At 46.2% G+C, this 21,395-nt stretch overlaps 1 protein-coding gene across 1 annotated transcript in view; it reads left to right on the top strand.

The window, feature by feature from the left end:
- The first annotated feature begins 3,245 nt into the window (after nt 1–3,245).
- LOC147082167 (intestinal mucin-like protein) overlaps nt 3,246–21,395 on the top strand; it is a 110,641-nt gene continuing 92,491 nt past the window's right edge. The window contains exons 1-3 of the mRNA XM_085980430.1: nt 3,246–3,459; nt 5,133–5,351; nt 5,985–6,172. Of these exons, the coding sequence (XP_085836556.1) occupies nt 3,393–3,459; nt 5,133–5,351; nt 5,985–6,172 (474 nt within the window). The 5' untranslated portion in view covers nt 3,246–3,392. The remainder of the gene's footprint in view (nt 3,460–5,132; nt 5,352–5,984; nt 6,173–21,395) is intronic.

Here is a 21,395-nt window from a genome sequence, read left to right as displayed (position 1 = left end):
TAATGGAGAGACATCACGCAGACTCCAATATATAATGTAGGTGCCTGTACTTGGCAATTCCAGCAAAAAAATTATCACCTGTTCAAAATAGATTCTATGAATTAGACAACTTTGCAAACACTGAGAATTTTCAGCCCTTTCACCTGCTTCATTCACTCACACAAATATCTGTGGTTTGTTGCGACATTCAACATCTCCATGTGTTCCTCTGGGCAGAAAACTGTTATTGGCTGTAGAAGGATGACAGCAGTTTCAGTCTCCCCCTGTTTTGCTCATTTTAATGTTTTGTTTTCTTAGACCCTCTGTACCTCACCCTTTTACCAGGTCTGTCAGTCACCTTGTGTGTTGTGTTGACATCTCCCATTTTCAAGCCGTGTTTAAGATGCATCCAAGTGTTGTTCTGGTGATTTTAATGGCAACCACAGTATTGTGTGCAATTTGAAGAGGGCCCTTATCATCACAGGTCAGATTAGAAACTTGCCTGGTGAGGACATCTGAGGCACACAACCCAAAAGGAACATTGCATGGTCTCATATCATTGCTGACAATACAAGTGGGCAAATACTTATTGACCTCTTCGGACATTGTTCTGTCTGCATTTCTAAAGCAAGCACAAACCCAATCAAACAAATTAACAGCAGCATTAAAATAGCAGATTTAAGAATGTTATATTAGATGATGAAACGTTTAGCTGCGAATATCGTCAGTAGTAATTTCCATGCCCAACACAACTTCCTAGAGGTGTAACATTCTTAAATATTAATCATAGAGCCTTTTTCTTATTGTTTAAATGTAAATATAGGAGGCACCGTTCTCTACATCTATAAATTCTGAATGACGAAATGCTATTAGATGCCTAAATCCTCATTTCCTTTGCGTTTGCTTACAGGGCAGGCTATTGTGAGATCTGCAGGGAAATCAGGCTTCTGTATTTTCACACTTTGTACTGAGAGTTGTGTAATTTTGAATTATACGGGAAAATGTGAAACCACCACAGCACCCACCACTACGCCCAGCACATCCGAATCTACAACAGTAACAATGACTCCCACCTCCACAGCAACAACAACCTGCTCCTGCAATGACAATGGACAAATAATGTCACCTGGTAAGTGTATCAGTTATTAAGAATCTGATGCAATCAAAGTCACACAAGAAACTTGGGAGCAATATCTAATATGAATCACAATTGACTACAATAATTGAATCAGTTCATTGAAGTGAAGCTCCAGCCCGTTCCCTGAGTTTATATTAAGTGGATGTCTTTGTAAATCATTCAGTATAACTTCAGAGTATGAATTGTATTGAAACAATGATCCCCACATTTCCCAAAGAGTGCTGTCTTCTATATGTTTGGGAGCAGCGGAAACTGGCCTGTTTTAAAACGTACACTTCCTGCTTTTCCCATCTGTGAAGAAATCCTCCAGCTTTTACTTTCACGTGCCAATAGCACAAAATGCTGAAGGTTTACACCTAAGTTTTGACCACTGCTTTTTGCCCTGTGTCTCATTGAACATCAGGAAGATAATCTACTGTTAATGGAGAGACATTGTGCAGACTCCAATATATAATGTAGGTGCCTGTACTTGGCAATTCCAGCAAAAAAAATTATCACCTGTTCAAAATAGATTCTATGAATTAGACAACTTTACCACCACTGAGAATTTTCAGCCCTTTCATCCGCTTCATTCACTCACAGAAATATCTGTGGTTTGTTGCGACATCCAACATCTCCATGTGTTCCTCTGGGCAGAAAACTGTTATTGGCTGTAGAAGGATGACAGCAGTTTCAGTCTCCCCCTGTTTTGCTCATTTTTATGTTTTGTTTTCTTGGACCCTCCGTACCTCACCCTTTTACCAGGTCTGTCAGTCACCTTCTGTGTTGTGTTGATATCTCACATTTTCAAGCCGTGTTTAAGATGCATCCAAGTGTTGTTCTGGTGATTTTAATGGCAATCCACAGTATAGTGTGCAATTTGAAGAGGGCCCTTATCATCACAGGTCAGATTAGAAACTTGCCTGGTGAGGACATCTGAGGCACACAACTCAAAAGGAACATTGCATGCTCTCATATCATTGCTGATAATACAAGCGGGCAAATACTTATTGACCTCTTCGGACATTGTTCTTTTGGCATTTCTAAAGCAAGCACAAACCCAATCAAACAAATTAACAGCAGCATTAAAATAGCAGATTTAGATTAGATTAGATTAGATTAGATTAGATTAGATTTAGATTTATTTGCCATATGTAACAAGTACAATGGAATGCTTGTTCCCCGTAGGGACGCGTCAGCTATACATACAGCACCGCGTTCAGAGTCAATGCAATGGCTTCCCGTGGCAGTGGGAGCACGGTCCCTCAGCCTCTCCGTCCTCCTCTTCACCGCGGTCTCCTCCTCACTGTTGCCGGCTACACGTGTGGTGGCCTGCTTCTCCCGCTCTGGCCACCATGCCCGGCTCCCCTCCTCCCATCTGGACTGTGAGTTACCCGAAATGGAGCTGCCGGCCGACGTGCTGCAGCGTGTCGTGAGTCTGCTGCTGCTGCTCGTTGCGCTGCGCTCCTCCGCCCGACTCGCCGAACACATCGTCGGGATGTGAATGCTCCAATTCGGCCTCCTCTTCACTGTCGCCGGCTCCACGGCTCGGGGCCTACTTCTCTCTCTTCGCGGGTCGGCCTCTGGCCGCCATGCTCGGCTCCCCCCTCCCAGTCGGAATTCCTTCCCGCCGAGGAGCTGCCGGCCGATGTGCTCCAGCGGGTCGGCTTGGCTGCTGCTGCTGCTCACCGCGCTGCGCTGCCTCTGCCCGACTCGCCGAGCACCTCGCTCCGGTTGCGGGAGCGAGCGGCGAGAGCTGACCGCCCGAAGCAGGGAGAGCCATCTCAGCACCGGACCGTCACGGCCGCCATCTTGACACCATCTTAGATTTCCGTCGGTGACCCGGACTCTCGCGGTTGCCCGGGCCGACCCAGAATGCGAGGCCCTGCGCAGGCGCGGTAGCAACTCATCCTCGGGAGTGTTATATGAGATGATGAAACGTTTAGCTGCTAATATCCTCAGTAGTAATTTCCATGCCCAACACAACTTCCTTGAGGTGTAACATTCTTAAATATTAATAATAGAGCCTTTTTCTTACTGTTTAAATGTCAATATAGGAGACACAGTTCTCTACATCTATAATTTCTGAATGACGAATTGCTATTAGATGCCTAAATCCTTATTTCCATTGCATTTGCTTACAGGGCAGGCTATCGTGAGATCTGCAGGGAAATCAGGCTTGTGTATTTTCACACTATGTACTGAGAGTTGTGAAATTTTGAATTATACGGGAAAGTGTGAAACCACCACAGCACCCACCACTACGCCCAGCACATCCGAGTCTACAACAGTAACAATGACTCCCACCTCCACAGCAACAACAACCTGCTCCTGCAATGACAATGGACACATACTGTCACCTGGTAAGTGTATCAGTTATTAACAATCTGATGCAATCAAAGTCACACAAGAAACTTGGGAGCAATATCTAATATGAATCACAATTGACTCCAATAATTGAATCAGTTCATTGAAGTGAAGCTCCAGTCCGTTCCATGACATAGTTTATATTAAGTGGATGTCTTTGTAAATCATTCAGTATAACTTCAGAGTATGAATTGTATTGAAACAAATGATCCCCGCAATTTCCAAAGAGTGCTGTCTTCTATATGTTTGGGAGCAGCGGAAACTGGGCTGTTTTAAATCGTACACTTCCTGCTCTCCCATCTGTGAAGAAATCCTCCAGCTTTTACTTTCACGTGCCAATAGCACAAAATGCTGAAGGTTTACACCTAAGTTTTGACCTCTGCTTTTTGCCCTGTGTCTCATTGAACATCAGGAAGATAATCTATTGTTAATGGAGAGACATCACGCAGACTCCAATATAAAATGTAGGTGCCTGTAGTTGGCAATTCCAGCAAAAAAATTATTACCTGTTCAAGATAGATTCTATGAATTAGACAACTTTGCCACCACTGAGAATTTTCAGCCCTTTCATCTGCTTCATTCACTCACACAAATATCTGTGGTTTGTTGCGACATGGTGGCATAGTGGTTAGCACTGTTGCCTCACAGCGCCAGGGACCCGGGTTCGAATCCGGCCTCGGGTGACTGTCTGTGTGGAGTTTGCACATTCTCCCCGTGTTTGCGTGGGTTTTCTCCGGGTGCTCCGGTTTCCTCCCACAGTCCAAAGATGTGCGGGTTAGGTTGATTGGCTATGACAAAAATTGACCCTTAGTGTTAGGGGGATTAAATACGTGGGGTTACGGGGATAGGGTGGGATATGTGTTGGTGTCGGGGTTACGGGGATCGGGTGGGATATGTGTCGGTGCAGGCTCGATGGGCCAAAATGGCCTCTGTCTGCACTGTGGGGTTTCTGTGATCTGTGATCTGTGATGTGTTCCTCTGGGCAGAAAACTGTTATTGGCTGTAGAAGGATGACAGCAGTTTCAGTGTCCCCCTGTTTTTTCTCTTTTGTTCATTTTTATGTTTTGTTTTCTTGGACCCTCCGTACCTCACCCTTTTACCCAGTCTGTCAGTCACCTGTGTTGTGTTGACATCTCACATTTTCAAGCCATGTTTAAGATGCATACATGTGTTTGTTCTGGTGATTTCAATGGCAATCCACACAGTATTGTGTGCAATTTGAAGAGGACGCTTATCATCACAGGTCAGATTAGAAACTTGCCTGGTGAGGACATCTGAGGCACACAACCCAAAAAGAACATTGCATGGTCTCATATCATTGCTGACAATACAAGCGGGTGAATACTTATTGACCTCTTCGGACATTGTTCTGTCTGCATTTCTAAAGCAAGCGCAAACCCAATCAAACAAATTAACAGCAGCATTAAAATAGCAGATTTAAGAATGTTATTTGAGATGATGAAATGTTTAGCTGCTAATATCATCAGTAGTAATTTCCATGCCCAACGCCATTTCCTTGAGCTGTAACTTTTTAAAATATTAACCATAGAGCCTTTTTCTTGTTGTTTAAATGTCAATATATGAGACACAGTTGTCTACATCTATAATTTCTGAATGAACAATTGCTATTAGATGCCTAAATACTAATTGCTATTGCTTTTGCCTACAGGGCAGGTTATCGTGAGTTCTGCAGGAAAATTAGGCCTCTGTATTTACACTCTGTGTACTAAGAGTTGTGAAATTTTGAAGTATCCCAGAAAATGTGAACCCACCACAGCACCCACCACTACACCCAGCACATCCGAGTCTACAACAGTAACAATAACTCCCAGCTCCCCAGTAACAACAACCTGCTTCTGCAATGTCAATGGACAAATAATGTCACCTGGTAAGTGTATCAGTTATTAAATGCCTCCAGTTATGTTCTCAACAATTTGGGTTAGGTATAAGCAGGTTTGTTAATGTATAAATAATAAATAGGAGAGACAGAGCTTTGAAGCACCCTCGCTAGTTTTCCACCTTTTGAAATCTGTCTGTTTTGAACATTTAACTTCACAAGCCAAGACTGGTGTATCAACAAATTATCTTGTAATTATTGTGGATCTGTTTCCTGTTCATCGATTTTTTTATTGTTGTAGTTTTTATTTTTATCTCTTCTTTACATTCCACACCCCACCATCAACACTCTCTCACCCAGGAAGGCAGTCTGTTTAGCTCCGCCCAGACTTATGTACTCATTTTTTGACAAGCTGACATCTAGGATAGGTCCAGGAGTTGCCCCAATAACTGAACTGTCAATCTTATCTCTCTTCTGACGGTGGAAAGAGAAGCACTTCACAGACAGTACAGGTGAGAGTTGCAACTTGCTGTGTGTGAAATTCTTGGCACAAACCTGCAATCAAAACTCCCATGATGCAACAAGTAAAATGCAATAATGACAGTGTAACCTTTAACTGAATAGTGAATTAATGTAACCAGTCAAAACTTACCACTTATGATTTCCGTTTGCATTTCTTTACAGGGGAGATAGTATACAATTCCACAGACAAAGCCGGCTGGTGTTTTTATGCATTATGTTCTATGAACTGTAAAATTGTGAAGCATGTGGAGCCATGTGAAAGCACCACATTATCTCTACCAACCACACAGACATTCCCGCCAACAACAGCACCACCAGAAGGTTGCTCCGCCCTGCATCCTGCAAGAGCCGTGAGTAATGGTCATGACAGTCATAATGGCCTATCTATAATCTATATCTATCATGCCTGTTGTGTCAGTACCTTTCTACCTAGACACAATTTAGGACTCAGAACTCAGAGATTCAAACATGAAGTGCTTTATTGGAAGGAAAGGAAGTTCTGGAAAGTTCCGAACAAAGAGAGCTAAAACTTAACAGAGAACACCCAACCATTTATCTCCTGTGACAGCGCCACCACAGGTGGGAGGAGAATACACAATAGAACACACAATACATAACATTTCCTCCCCTCTTAAATGGAAGGTCCACATTATTCCTCAACAGGTAAGTTACTTTCAATGCACTCAACGAACCTAGGGTAGAGGTAGACTGCTTCAAACCCTGACTTTACCCTGGGGTTTATTCTGCCCCAGTCTTGTGGGTAAGTCACTAAGCCTACAGATCCAAGCGTCTTGGAGGCCGCCGCTCTCTGACAGGATACCGGCGGTCATCGCTGGCTTCCACAGCAGTAGGCATTGACACAGGCCTGGATGGAGAAGGTGCCTGTGTCAGTTGAAAGTCAGGAGTTTGCACAGGTGGAACAGTCTCTTTGACTTCCTGTGTTGGAGAAGAGCACTGTGGCAAAGGATGCTGGTTTGCGGTATCATCCAGAAAAAGTTCAGGCCAACCAGCCATTGGAGCCTCTGTGGCTGTCTCTGCTCCTAGCAACAGTTGATCTGTGTGTCTTCTCCAGACGACGTCCTCAGCAGTCTCAACCGTGTAAGACACAGGGCCCGTCTGCGCGATCACCGTAGCAGGAACCCATTTCGGTCCAGTGTTGTAGTTTCGAGCTAGGATGTGCTCTCCCGGATGAAACCGTCTCTCCTTGGCTCTTTTCTCTCTCTTTTCAACTTGAGCTTGTTGTTGACAATGGACAACCTGTTCTGCCCTTGGAGGTTTGAGTAAGTCAAAACTTGTCCGCAACTGCCTCTTCATCATGAGCGAAGCGGGGGAAGTTTTGGTTGTGGCATGCGGCTCGTTCCTGTAGGACAACAGGAAGCTGTTCAGACGTTGGTGGATTGAGCCCTGACCTTGCGATGCCTTCAAGGCGTGCTTCAAAGTTTGCACAAACCTTTCTGCCTGGCCGTTAGTAGAGGGATGATAGGGCGCAGACCTGATGTGTTGGACACCATTCACATGCAGGAAGGTTGCAAACTCCTGTGATACAAATTGTGGACCGTTGTCACTTACGAGTTGTTCTGGTGAGCCATAACAGCTGAACATCTCACCAAGTTTCTCAATTGTTTTCTCTGCCGTGGTAGACCTCATCACAGCGACCTCCGGCCACTTGCTACAAGCGTCCACAACCACCATAAACATCTTCCCTTCGAAAGGACCGGCGAAGTCCACATGTACGCGCTGCCACACTTCTGCAGGCCAATTCCAGGGGTGTAGGGTTGCCAGCTGTGGAACATTCCGGACCCTTTGACACGGGGAACATGTTTTGGCTTTCTCCTCAATATTCCCATCGAGACCTGGCCACCAGAAGTAGCTTCTTGCCATTTCCTTCATCCGAACCATCCCACTGTGGCCTGTATGAAGTTGTTGCAGTATAGGTTCCCTCAGAGGTGGTGGAATGATGACATGGTGTCCCCAAAGAAGACAACCTGCCTGGACGGAGAGCTCATTTCTTTTTGAAACGTAAGGTTTCAAACCAGGAGAATCTCCTATCGCTCTCCCTCGAATGACATCGTCCATTACCTCAGACAGGACTGGATCGTTGCGGGTGTACCTTCGCACCTGAACTGCAGTGACAGGTGCTCCCTCCACTTGTCTAAAGTAGAAGATGTCTATCTGACGAGGCTCTGGGGGAGTAACAGGCAAGAGCAGCCTCGAGAGACCATCTGCGTTGCCGTGCAAGTCTGATTTGCGATATTTGATGTCGTATGTGTGTCCTGACAACAGTAAAGCCCACCTTTGCATCCTGCTTGCAGCGAGAGATGGAATTCTGGTGTGGGGCCCGAAGATTGAAGTCAATGGACGGTGGTCCGTCAGGAGTGTGAACCTTCTCCCAAACAGGTACTGATGAAATTTTCGAATTCCAAAAACGATTCCCAAGGCCTCGCGCTCGATCTGCACATAGTTACTCTCGGCCTTGTTCAAGGTGCGTGATGCGAAGGCGATAGGTTTCTCTTCACCCGAAGGCATGATGTGGGATATGACTGCTCCCACACCATATGGTGATGCATCACATGCTAGCTGCACGGGTAGCTTTGGGTCGAAGTGTGTCAGGACCTCCGACTTCAGCAATGCTTTCTTTGCTTGGGCGAAAGCTTCATTGCACAGTTCAGTCCATTTCCATGTTTTGCCTTGACATAGCAACTGATGTAACGGCTTCAGCAATGTTGCTAAGTCTGGAATAAACTTCTCATAGTAGTTAAGTAGCCCCAGAAATGAACATAACTGGCTCACATTCTGGGGTGCTGGGGCCTCCACGATCGCCTTGACCTTTGACAGCGCCTTATGCAGGCCAGTAGCGTCAATCACATGCCCCAGGTACTCAACTGAAGACTGAAAGAATTCACATTTGTCTTTACAAACTCTGAGTCCGTACTCTTTCAGTCGTTGTAGTGTCGCATCCAAGTTCAGAAGATGACCCTCCTCATTTGTCCCAGTGACAAGGATGTCGTCCAGGTAGCACTGGACTCCTGGCAGTCCACTCAAAATCTGATCCATTGCCCTTTGGAATAGAGCAGGGGCCGACGTAATTCCAAACGGAAGGCGGCAGTACCTGTATAACCCCTTGTGTGTCACAATTGTCAGCAGCTCCTTTGATTTGTCATCGACATGCATTTGTAGATAAGCCTGGCATAAGTCTATTTTGCTGAACTTTTGCCCTCCGGCCAGGCCCGTAAAAAGATCATCAATGAGGGGAAGAGGGTACTGTTCCACAGACAGCACCGGGTTAATCGTCACTTTAAAATCCCCGCAGATTCGAACAGATCCATCCTTTTTCAGGACAGGAACAATGGGTGTGGCCCATTTGCTCATGCTCACAGGCTCCAGGACTCCATTCTCGACTAAGGCCTCCAAGTTAGCCTCAACTTTTGGCCTAATTGCATAGGGTACAGGTCGGGCTTTGTGAAACTTCAGCTTGCTGTCAGGTTTAATGTCCAGTCTCACGCTGATCTTTTTCATGCTCCCAAGTTCCCCATTGAAGAGTTCTGCATGTTTGTTTAACACTGCAGTCAGACCTGACTCCCCTTTTGACATGCGGACTGCAGGCCAGTCCAGCGTGATTTTCTCTAGCCACGCACGTCCCAGTAGCAATGGGTAATTTCCCTTTACCACATATAGTGGCAGTTTTGCAGTCTGTCCGTTCAATTTAACTGTCACCTCAATGACGCCTCTCATGGCCACAGGTTCGCCAGTATACGTCTTTAGCACAATGTTTGTTGGCTGAAGGGTAAGATGCTTTAGCATTTTGTTGTAGACAGTGTCTGAAACAAGGGACACCTCCATCTGCACTGATTGTCCCTCCACCAGTGGTGACACCCAGTAGCCATTTGAACCACCTGCAACCGTCAGTATGTGCACCACTTCCTCCTCAGAGGTGTCGCTCCCCTCTGTTTTGCTTGTTCCATCATACTGCACTGAATGAACACTCTTTTTCCTCTCTTGTCCAAATACAGACATTTTGCTTCCATGCTTCCCAGCTCTGTCTGTTCTTTTTTTACCTCTACAGGCGCGTTCAATGTGACCCTTTTTGCCACAATTTCGGCATTCCAGCTCCGTACACCAGCAGTCATTAGCGTGATGGCCCGTTTTCCCACAACGGTAACATGTGCCGTTCTGCGCACCTTTAGGCTCAGATGACACCTTGTGAACTCTCCCTGTTGAACTCAACTGGTGAGCCTCCTTTTCCGCCATCTCCATGGAGACACTAACTTCAATGGCCTTTTCAAGAGTAAGGTTGTCCTCAGTAAGAAGGCGCTTCTGTGTGGTGGCATTTTGCAGACCACACACAAGTCTGTCCCTAATGGTGTCATTCAGCACCTCCTTGAACTGGCAGTGTTCCGAAAACCTTTTTAAAGCAGCAATAAACATCGTCACTGATTCCCCCTCCTCTTGATTCTGTTTGTGAAATCTAAATCTCTCAGCAATAACCAGAGGTTTTGGTAAAAAATGTGCTCCAAGAATTTCCACTAGTTGCTTATATGTTTTAGTTCCTGGCTTATCTGGCTGCATGAGGCTGCGAAGTAAATTGAAAGTCTTCGGCCCGATTACACTCAAAAAGGTAGGCATGACCTTTTCATTTGCCACTGCATTCGCTAATACAAAATAGTCAAAACGTTCCGTATATGCGCTCCATTGCTCCACCTTTTCATTAAAATCACCGATGTTTCCTAATATAGTAGCCATCTCACATTTCAAATTAAATTTTCCGTTTACTCACTGCACCCGTAACGTACGCAGATTCATCCGCTCCTCGTTGCCACTTGTTCTGTCGGTACCTTTCTACCTAGACACAATTTAGGACTCAGAACTCAGAGATTCAAACATGAAGTGGAAGGAAAGGAAGTTCTGGAAAGTTCCGAACAAAGAGAGCTAAAACTTAACAGAGAACACCCAACCATTTATCTCCTGTGACAGCGCCACCACAGGTGGGAGGAGAACACACAATAGAACACACAATACATAACAATGCCTTAGCAAAATTTTGTGGAAAAAATTAAGGGAAAATTGGATAGATATTTGAGTCAGTGGGTGATTTAGGAGTATTAGTTTTTAGTAGTGGCTAAATGTATCATAGGGCCTTTGCTAGTTCTGTACTTTCTGTTATCTCATTGGTATTTCTATTGCTTCTGAAACCGTTCTGCACCCTTATCTACACCTTCATCACCTTAATAATCAATTTCTAAAATATTTTCATCACCTGTCACTCATCGCTTCCACCTTTCATAAATTTCAGCTAATCCAGATCTCAGTGGGCCGAAGTCAATCCTCTCCCACACAATTTTCACACACCCATCAGCATTGTCCTAACCAGCTCCACTACTCCATGTTCCCCAGCAGCTCATTTTCAATATCATCATCCTTATCTTCGCAAGAAATATGCAGCTCAAGAAAATCAGCCAGCCATTCAAGCTTTCCCACCCAGAAAAAGAAGTGTAGACTTTTCAGCACGACATTCTATATTTTGAATCGGATGTGTTTTGCCACCGTTAAAACAACAACTTGCATTTATATAGCAATTTAACATAGTAAAATACCCCAAGGCACTGCACAGGAGTGTAATTAGACAAAAATTGATAACGAGCCAGAAGGGGACGTTAGGACTGGTGAACAAAAGTTGGTGAAAGACAGATGTCTTCAGGAGCATCTTAAAGGAGGAGAGGTAAGTGGTGAAATTTAGGGAGGGAATTCCAGTGCCAGTTCAAACTGAAACAGTACAAGAGAGTGCCAGTTCAAACTGAAACAGTACAAGAGAGTGCCAGTTCAAACTGTCACAGGACTAGAGAGTGCCAGTTCAAACTGTCACAGGACTCGAGGGTGCAGTTCAAACTGTCACAGGACTAGAGAGTGCCAGTTCAAACTGTCACAGGACTAGAGAGTGCCAGTTCAAACTGAAACAGTACAAGAGAGTGCCAGTTCAAACTGTCACAGGACTAGAGAGTGCAGTTCAAACTGTCACAGGACTCGAGGGTGCCAGTTCAAACTGTCACAGGACTAGAGAGTGCAGTTCAAACTGTCACAGGACTAGAGAGTGCCAGTTCAAACTGTCACAGGACTCGAGGGTGCCAGTTCAAACTGTCACAGGACTAGAGAGTGCCAGTTCAAACTGTCACAGGACTCGAGGGTGCCAGTTCAAACTGTCACAGGACTAGAGAGTGCCAGTTCAAACTGTCACAGGACTAGAGAGTGCAGTTCAAACTGTCACAGGACTAGAGAGTGCCAGTTCAAACTGTCACAGGACTAGAGAGTGCAGTTCAAACTGTCACAGGACTAGAGAGTGCAGTTCAAACTGTCACAGGACTAGAGAGTGCCAGTTCAAACTGTTCACAGGACTGGAGAGTGCCAGTTCAAACTGTCACAGGACTAGAGAGTGCCAGTTCAAACTGTCACAGGACTCGAGATTGCCAGTTCAAACTGTCACAGGACTGGAGAGTGCAGTTCAAACTGTCACAGGACTAGAGAGTGCCAGTTCAAACTGTCACAGGGCTCGAGAGTGCCAGTTCAAACTGTCACAGGACTAGAGAGTGCCAGTTCAAACTGTCACAGGACTCGAGGGTGCCAGTTCAAACTGTCACAGGACTCGAGGGTGCAGTTCAAACTGTTCACAGGACTAGAGAGTGCCAGTTCAAACTGTCACAGGACTAGAGAGTGCCAGTTCAATCTGTCACAGGATAAGAGAGTGCCAGTTCAAACTGTCACAGGACGAGAGAGTGCCAGTTCAAACTGTCACAGGACTAGAGAGTGCCAGTTCAAACTGTCACAGGACCAGAGAGTGCCAGTTCAAACTGTCACAGGACTAGAGAGCGCCAGTTCAAACTGTCACAGGACTAGAGAGTGCCAGTTCAAACTGTCACAGGACTGGAGAGTGCCAGTTCAAACTGTCACAGGACTAGAGAGTGCCAGTTCAAACTGTCACAGGACCAGAGAGTGCCAGTTCAAACTGTCACAGGACTAGAGAGCGCCAGTTCAAACTGTCACAGGACTAGAGAGTGCCAGTTCAAACTGTCACAGAACTAGAGAGTGCCATTTCAAACTGTCACAGGGCTAGAGAGTGCCAGTTCAAACTGTTCACAGGACAAGAGAGTGCCAGTTCAAACTGTCACAGGACTAGAGAGTGCCATTTCAAACTGTCACAGGACTCGAGAGTGCAGTTCAAACTGTCACAGGACTAGAGAGTGCCAGTTCAAACTGCCACAGGACAAGAGAGTGCCAGTTCAAACTGTCACAGGACCAGAGAGTGCCAGTTCAAACTGTCACAGGACTAGAGAGTGCCAGTTCAAACTGTCACAGGACTCGAGAGTGCAGTTCAAACTGTCACAGGACTAGAGAGTGCCAGTTCAAACTGTCACAGGACTAGAGAGTGCCCGTTCAAACTGTCACAGGACTAGAGAGTGCCAGTTCAAACTGCCACAGGACTAGAGAGTGCCAGTTCAAACTGTCACAGGACCAGAGAGTGCCAGTTCTAACGGTCACAGGACTAGAAAGTGCCAGTTCAAACTGTTCACAGGATTAGAGCGTGCCAGTTCAAACTATTCACAGGACTAGAAAGTGTCATTTTAATCTGTCAACAGGACGAGAGAGTGCCAGTTCAAACTGTCCTGTCACAGGACCAGAGAGTGCCAGTTCAAACTGTTCACAGGACAAGAGAGTGCCAGTTCAAACTGTCACAGGACTAGAGAGTTCCAGTTCAAACTGACACATGACTAGAGCACCAGTTCAAACAGTTCGCAGGACCAGAGAGTGCCAGTTCAAACTGACACAAGACTAGAGTGTGCCACTTCAAACTGTCACAGGACTAGAGAGTTCCAGTTCAAATTGTTCACAGGATTAGAGAGTGCCAGTTTAAACTGAGACATGACTGGAGAGTACCAGTTCAAACTGACACATGACTAAAGAGTACCAGTTCAAACTGTTCGCAGGACCAGAGAGTGCCAGTTCAAACTGACACATGACTAGAGAGTGCCAGTTCAACTGTCACAGGACTAGAGAGTGCCAGTTCAAACTGTCACAGGACTAGAGAGTGCCAGTTCAACTGACACATGACTAGAGAGTGCCAGTTCGAACTGTTCGCAGGACGAGAGAGTGCCAGTTCAAACTGTCACAGGACTTGAGAGTGCCAGTTCAAACTGTTCACTGGACTAGAGAGTGCCAGTTCAAACTGTTCACAGGACTAGAGAGTGCCAGTTCAAACTATTCACAGGACTAGAGAGTGCCAGTTCAAACTTTTACAGGACCAGGGAGTGCCAGTTCAAACTGTCACAGGACCAGAGAATGCCAGATCAAACTGTCGCAGGACCAGAGAGTGCCAGTTCAAACGGTCACAGGACTAGAGAGTGCCAGTTCAAACTGTTCACAGGACTAGAGCGTGCCAGTTCAAACTATTCACAGGACTAGAAAGTGTCATTTTAATCTGTCAACAGGACGAGAGAGTGCCAGTTCAAACTGTCCTGTCACAGGACCAGAGAGTGCCAGTTCAAACTGTTCACAGGACAAGAGAGTGGCAGTTCAAACTGTCACAGGACTAGAGAGTTCCAGTTCAAACTGACACATGACTAGAGTACCAGTTCAAACTGTTCGCAGGACCAGAGAGTGCCAGTTCAAACTGACACAAGACTAGAGAGTGCCACTGCAAACTGTCACAGGACGAGAGAGTTCCAGTTCAAACTGACACATGACTGGAGAGTGCCAGTTCAAACTGTTCGCAGGACCAGAGAGTGCCAGTTCAAACTGACACATGACTAGAGAGTGCAAGTTCAAACTGTCACAGGACGAGAGAGTGCCAGTTCAAACTGACACATGACTAGAGAGTACCAGTTCAAACTGACACTTGACTAGAGAGTACCAGTTCAAGCTGTTCGCAGGACCAGAGAGTGCCAGTTCAAACTGACACATGACTAGAGAGTGCCAGTTCAACTGTCACAGGAGTAGAGAGTGCCAGTTCAAACTGTCACAGGACAAGAGAGTGCCAGTTCAAACTGACACATGATTAGAGAGTACCATTTCAAACTGTTCACAGGACTAGAGAGTGCCAGTTCAAACTGTCACATGACTAGAGAGTGCCAGTTCAAACTGTCACAGGACCAGAGAATGCCAGTTCAAACTGTCACAGGACTAGAGAGTGCCAGTTCAAACTATTCATAGGACTAGAGAGTGCCAGTTCAAACTGTCACAGGACTAGAGAGTGCCAGTTCAAACTGTCACAGGACAAGAGAATGCCAGTTCAAACTGTCACAGGACTAGAGAGTGCCAGTTCAAACTGTCACAGGACTAGAGAGTGCCAGTTCAAACTGTCACAGGACTAGAGAGTGCCACTTCAAACTATTCACAGGACTAGAGAGTGCCAGTTCAAACTGTCACAGGACTAGAGAGCGCCAGTTCAAACTGTCACAGGACAAGAGAGTGCCAGTTCAAACTGTCACAGGACCAGAGAGTGCCAGTTCAAACGGTCACAGGACTAGAGAGTGCCAGTTCAAACTGTTCACAGGACTAGACAGTGCCAGTTCAAACTATTCACAGGACTAGAAAGTGTCATTTTAATCTGTCAACAGGACGAGAGAGTGGCAGTTCAAACTGTCCTGTCACAGGACCAGAGAGTGCCAGTTCAAACTGTTCACAGGACAAGGTAGTGGCAGTTCAAACTGTCACAGGACTAGAGAGTTCCAGTTCAAACTGACACAAGACTAGAGAGTGCCACTTCAAACTGTCACAGGACTAGAGAGTTCCAGTTCAAACTGACACATGACTAGAGAGTACCAGTTCAAACTGTTCGCAGGACCAGAGAGTTCCAGCTCAAACTGACACATGACTAGAGAGTGCCAGTTCAAACTGTCACAGGACTAGAGAGTGCCAGTTCAAACTGACACATGACTAGAGAGTGCCAGTTCAACTGTCACAGGAGCAGAGAGTGCCAGTTCAAACTGTCACAGGATAAGAGAGTGCCAGTTCAAACTGACACATGACCAGAGAGTACCAGTTCAAACTGTTCACAGGACTAGAGAGTGCCAGTTCAAACTGTCACAGGATGAGAGAGCGCCAGTTCAAACTGACACATGACTAGAGAGTGCCAGTTCAAACTGTCACAGGACCAGAGAGTGCCAGTTCAAACTATTCACAGGACTAGAGAGTGCCAGTTCAAACTGTCACAGGACTAGAGAGCGCCAGTTCAAACTGTCACAGGACAAGAGAGTGCCAGTTCTAACTGTCACAGGACCAGAGAGTGCCAGTTCAAACTGACACAGGACAAGAGAATGCCAGTTCAAACTGTCACAGGACTAGAGAGTGCCAGTTCAAACTGTCACAGGACGAGAGAGTGCCAGTTCAAACTGTCACAGGACTAGAGAGTGCCAGTTCAAACTATTCACAGGACTAGAGAGTGCCAGTTCAAACTGTCACAGGACTAGAGAGCGCCAGTTCAAACTGTCACAGGACCAGAGAGTGCCAGTTCAAACTGACACAGGACAAGAGAGTGCCATTTCAAACTGTCACAGGACCAGAGAGTGCCCGTTCAAACTGTCACAGGACCAGAGAGTGCCAGTTCAAACTGTCACAGAACTAGAGAGTGCCAGTTCAAACTGTCACAGGACTAGAGAGTGCCATTTCAAACACTCACAGGACTAGAGAGTGCCTGTTCAAACTGTCACAGGACTAGTGAGTGCCAGTTCAAACTGTCACAGGACAAGAGAGTGCCAGTTCAAACTGTCACAGGACCAGAGAGTGCCAGTTCAAACTGTCACAGGACTAGAGAGTGCCAGTTCAAACTGTCACAGGACCAGAGAGTGCCAGTTCAAACTGTTCACAGGACTAGAGAGTGCCTGTTCAAACTATTCACAGGACGAGAGAGTGCCAGTTCAAACTGTCACAGGACTAGAGAGCGCCAGTTCAAACTGTTACAGGACAAGAGAGTGCCAGTTCAAACGGTCACAGGACTAGAGAGTGCCAGTTCAAACTGTTCACAGGACTAGAGAGTGCCAGTTCAAACTATTCACAGGACTAGAAAGTGTCATTTTAATCTGTCAACAGGACGAGAGAGTGCCAGTTCAAAGTGTCCTGTCACAGGACCAGAGAGTGCCAGTTCACACTGTTCACAGGACAAGTGAGTGGCAGTTCAAACTGTCACAGGACTAGAGAGTTCCAGTTCAAACTGACACATGACTAGAGTACCAGTTCAAACTGTTCGCAGGACCAGAGAGTGCTAGTTCAAACTGACACATGACTAGAGAGTGCCAGTTCAAACTGTCACAGGACTAGAGAGTGCCAGTTCAAACTGACACATGACTAGAGAGTACCAGTTCAAACTGACACATGACTAGAGAATACCAGTTCAAGCTGTTCGCAGGACCAGAGAGTGCCAGTTCAAACTGACACATGACGAGAGAGTGCCAGTTCAACTGTCACAGGAGTAGAGAGTGCCAGTTCAAACTGTCACAGGACAAGAGAGTGCCAGTTCAAACTGACACATGACTAGAGAGTACCAGTTCAAACTGTTCACAGGACTAGAGAGTGCCAGTTCAAATTGTCACAGGACAAGAGAGTGCCAGTTCAAACTGTCACAGGACTAGAGAGTACCAGTTCAAACTGTTCACAGGACGAGAGTGCGCCAGTTCAAACTGACACATGACTAGAGAGTGCCAGTTCAAACTGTCACAGGACTAGAGAGCGCCAGTTCAAACTGTCACAGGACAAGAGAGTGCCAGTTCAAACTGTCACAGGACCAGAGTGCCAGTTCAAACTGACACAGGACAAGAGAATGCCAGTTCAAACTGTCACAGGACTAGAGAGTGCCAGTTCAAACTGTCACAGGACTAGAGAGTGCCAGTTCAAACTGTCACAGGACTAGAGAGTGCCACTTCAAACTATTCACAGGACTAGAGAGTGCCAGTTCAAACTGTCACAGGACTAGAGAGCGACAGTTCAAACTGTCACAGGACAAGAGAGTGCCAGTTCAAACTGTCACAGGACCAGAGAGTGCCAGTTCAAACGGTCACAGGACTAGAGAGTGCCAGTTCAAACTGTTCACAGGACTAGACAGTGCCAGTTCAAACGATTCACAGGACTAGAAAGTGTCATTTTAATCTGTCAACAGGACGAGAGAGTGCCAGTTCAAACTGTCCTGTCACAGGACCAGAGAGTGCCAGTTCAAACTGTTCACAGGACAAGGTAGTGGCAGTTCAAACTGTCACAGGACTAGAGAGTTCCAGTTCAAACTGACACAAGACTAGAGAGTGCCACTTCAAACTGTCACAGGACTAGAGAGTTCCAGTTCAAACTGACACATGACTAGAGAGTACCAGTTCAAACTGTTCGCAGGACCAGAGAGTTCCAGTTCAAACTGACACATGACTAGAGAGTGCCAGTTCAAACTGTCACAGGACTAGAGAGTTCCAGTTCAAACTGACACATGACTAGAGAGTACCAGTTCAAACTGTTCGCAGGACCAGAGAGTTCCAGTTCAAACTGACACATGACTAGAGAGTGCCAGTTCAAACTGACACATGACTAGAGAGTGCCAGTTCAACTGTCACAGGAGTAGAGAGTGCCAGTTCAAACTGTCACAGGACAAGAGAGTGCCAGTTCAAACTGACACATGACCAGAGAGTACCAGTTCAAACTGTTCACAGGACTAGAGAGTGCCAGTTCAAACTGTTCGCAGGACCAGAGAGTGCCAGTTCAAACTGACACAAGACTAGAGAGTGCCACTTCAAACTGTCACAGGACAAAGAGTTCCAGTTCAAACTGACACATGACTAGAGAGTGCCAGTTCAAACTGTTCGCAGGACCAGAGAGTGCCAGTTCAAACTGACACATGACTAGAGAGTGCAAGTTCAAACTGTCACAGGACGAGAGAGTGCCAGTTCAAACTGACACATGACTAGAGAGTGCCAGTTCAAACTGACACATGACTAGAGAGTGCCAGTTCAACTGTCACAGGAGTAGAGAGTGCCAGTTCAAACTGTCACAGGACAAGAGAGTGCCAGTTCAAACTGACACATGATTAGAGAGTACCATTTCAAACTGTTCACAGGACTAGGGAGTGCCAGTTCAAACTGTCACATGACTAGAGAGTGCCAGTTCAAACTGTCACAGGACCAGAGAGTGCCAGTTCAAACTATTCACAGGACTAGAGAGCGCCAGTTCAAACTGACACAGGACAAGAGAGTGCCATTTCAAACTGTCACAGGACCAGAGAGTGCCCGTTCAAACTGTCACAGGACCAGAGAGTGCCAGTTCAAACTGTCACAAAACTAGAGAGTGCCAGTTCAAACTGTCACAGGACTAGAGAGTGCCATTTCAAACACTCACAGGACTAGAGAGTGCCTGTTCAAACTGTCACAGGACTAGTGAGTGCCAGTTCAAACTGTCACAGGACAAGAGAGTGCCAGTTCAAACTGTCACAGGACCAGAGAGTGCCAGTTCAAACTGTCACAGGACTAGAGAGTGCCAGTTCAAACTGTCACAGGACCAGAGAGTGCCAGTTCAAACTGTTCACAGGACTAGAGAGTGCCTGTTCAAACTATTCACAGGACGAGAGAGTGCCAGTTCAAACTGTCACAGGACTAGAGAGCGCCAGTTCAAACTGTTACAGGACAAGAGAGTGCCAGTTCAAACGGTCACAGGACTAGAGAGTGCCAGTTCAAACTGTTCACAGGACTAGAGAGTGCCAGTTCAAACTATTCACAGGACTAGAAAGTGTCATTTTAATCTGTCAACAGGACGAGAGAGTGCCAGTTCAAACTGTCCTGTCACAGGACCAGAGAGTGCCAGTTCACACTGTTCACAGGACAAGTGAGTGGCAGTTCAAACTGTCACAGGACTAGAGAGTTCCAGTTCAAACTGACACATGACTAGAGTACCAGTTCAAACTGTTCGCAGGACCAGAGAGTGCCAGTTCAAACTGACACATGACTAGAGAGTGCCAGTTCAAACTGTCACAGGACTAGAGAGTGCCAGTTCAAACTGACACATGACTAGAGAGTACCAGTTCAAACTGACACATGACTAGAGAATACCAGTTCAAGCTGTTCGCAGGACCAGAGAGTGCCAGTTCAAACTGACACATGACGAGAGAGTGCCAGTTCAACTGTCACAGGAGTAGAGAGTGCCAGTTCAAACTGTCACAGGACAAGAGAGTGCCAGTTCAAACTGACACATGACTAGAGAGTACCAGTTCAAACTGTTCACAGGACTAGAGAGTGCCAGTTCAAATTGTCACAGGACAAGAGAGTGCCAGTTCAAACTGTCACAGGACTAGAGAGTACCAGTTCAAACTGTTCACAGGACGAGAGTGCGCCAGTTCAAACTGACACATGACTAGAGAGTGCCAGTTCAAACTGTCACAGGACTAGAGAGCGCCAGTTCAAACTGTCACAGGACAAGAGAGTGCCAGTTCAAACTGTCACAGGACCAGAGTGCCAGTTCAAACTGACACAGGACAAGAGAATGCCAGTTCAAACTGTCACAGGACTAGAGAGTGCCAGTTCAAACTGTCACAGGACTAGAGAGTGCCAGTTCAAACTGTCACAGGACTAGAGAGTGCCACTTCAAACTATTCACAGGACTAGAGAGTGCCAGTTCAAACTGTCACAGGACTAGAGAGCGACAGTTCAAACTGTCACAGGACAAGAGAGTGCCAGTTCAAACTGTCACAGGACCAGAGAGTGCCAGTTCAAACGGTCACAGGACTAGAGAGTGCCAGTTCAAACTGTTCACAGGACTAGACAGTGCCAGTTCAAACGATTCACAGGACTAGAAAGTGTCATTTTAATCTGTCAACAGGACGAGAGAGTGCCAGTTCAAACTGTCCTGTCACAGGACCAGAGAGTGCCAGTTCAAACTGTTCACAGGACAAGAGAGTGGCAGTTCAAACTGTCACAGGACTAGAGAGTTCCAGTTCAAACTGACACATGACTAGAGTACCAGTTCAAACTGTTCGCAGGACCAGAGAGTGCCAGTTCAAACTGACACAAGACTAGAGAGTGCCACTGCAAACTGTCACAGGACGAGAGAGTTCCAGTTCAAACTGACACATGACTGGAGAGTGCCAGTTCAAACTGTTCGCAGGACCAGAGAGTGCCAGTTCAAACTGACACATGACTAGAGAGTGCAAGTTCAAACTGTCACAGGACGAGAGAGTGCCAGTTCAAACTGACACATGACTAGAGAGTACCAGTTCAAACTGACACTTGACTAGAGAGTACCAGTTCAAGCTGTTCGCAGGACCAGAGAGTGCCAGTTCAAACTGACACATGACTAGAGAGTGCCAGTTCAACTGTCACAGGAGTAGAGAGTGCCAGTTCAAACTGTCACAGGACAAGAGAGTGCCAGTTCAAACTGACACATGATTAGAGAGTACCATTTCAAACTGTTCACAGGACTAGAGAGTGCCAGTTCAAACTGTCACATGACTAGAGAGTGCCAGTTCAAACTGTCACAGGACCAGAGAATGCCAGTTCAAACTGTCACAGGACTAGAGAGTGCCAGTTCAAACTATTCATAGGACTAGAGAGTGCCAGTTCAAACTGT

Source organism: Somniosus microcephalus, unplaced genomic scaffold (genome assembly GCF_052327205.1).
Source record: "Somniosus microcephalus isolate GS21.2 unplaced genomic scaffold, FLI_Smic_1.0 scaffold164, whole genome shotgun sequence".
In the NCBI taxonomy this organism is placed as follows: Eukaryota; Metazoa; Chordata; class Chondrichthyes; order Squaliformes; family Somniosidae; genus Somniosus; species Somniosus microcephalus.
This window is presented reverse-complemented; position numbering and strand designations above follow the sequence as displayed.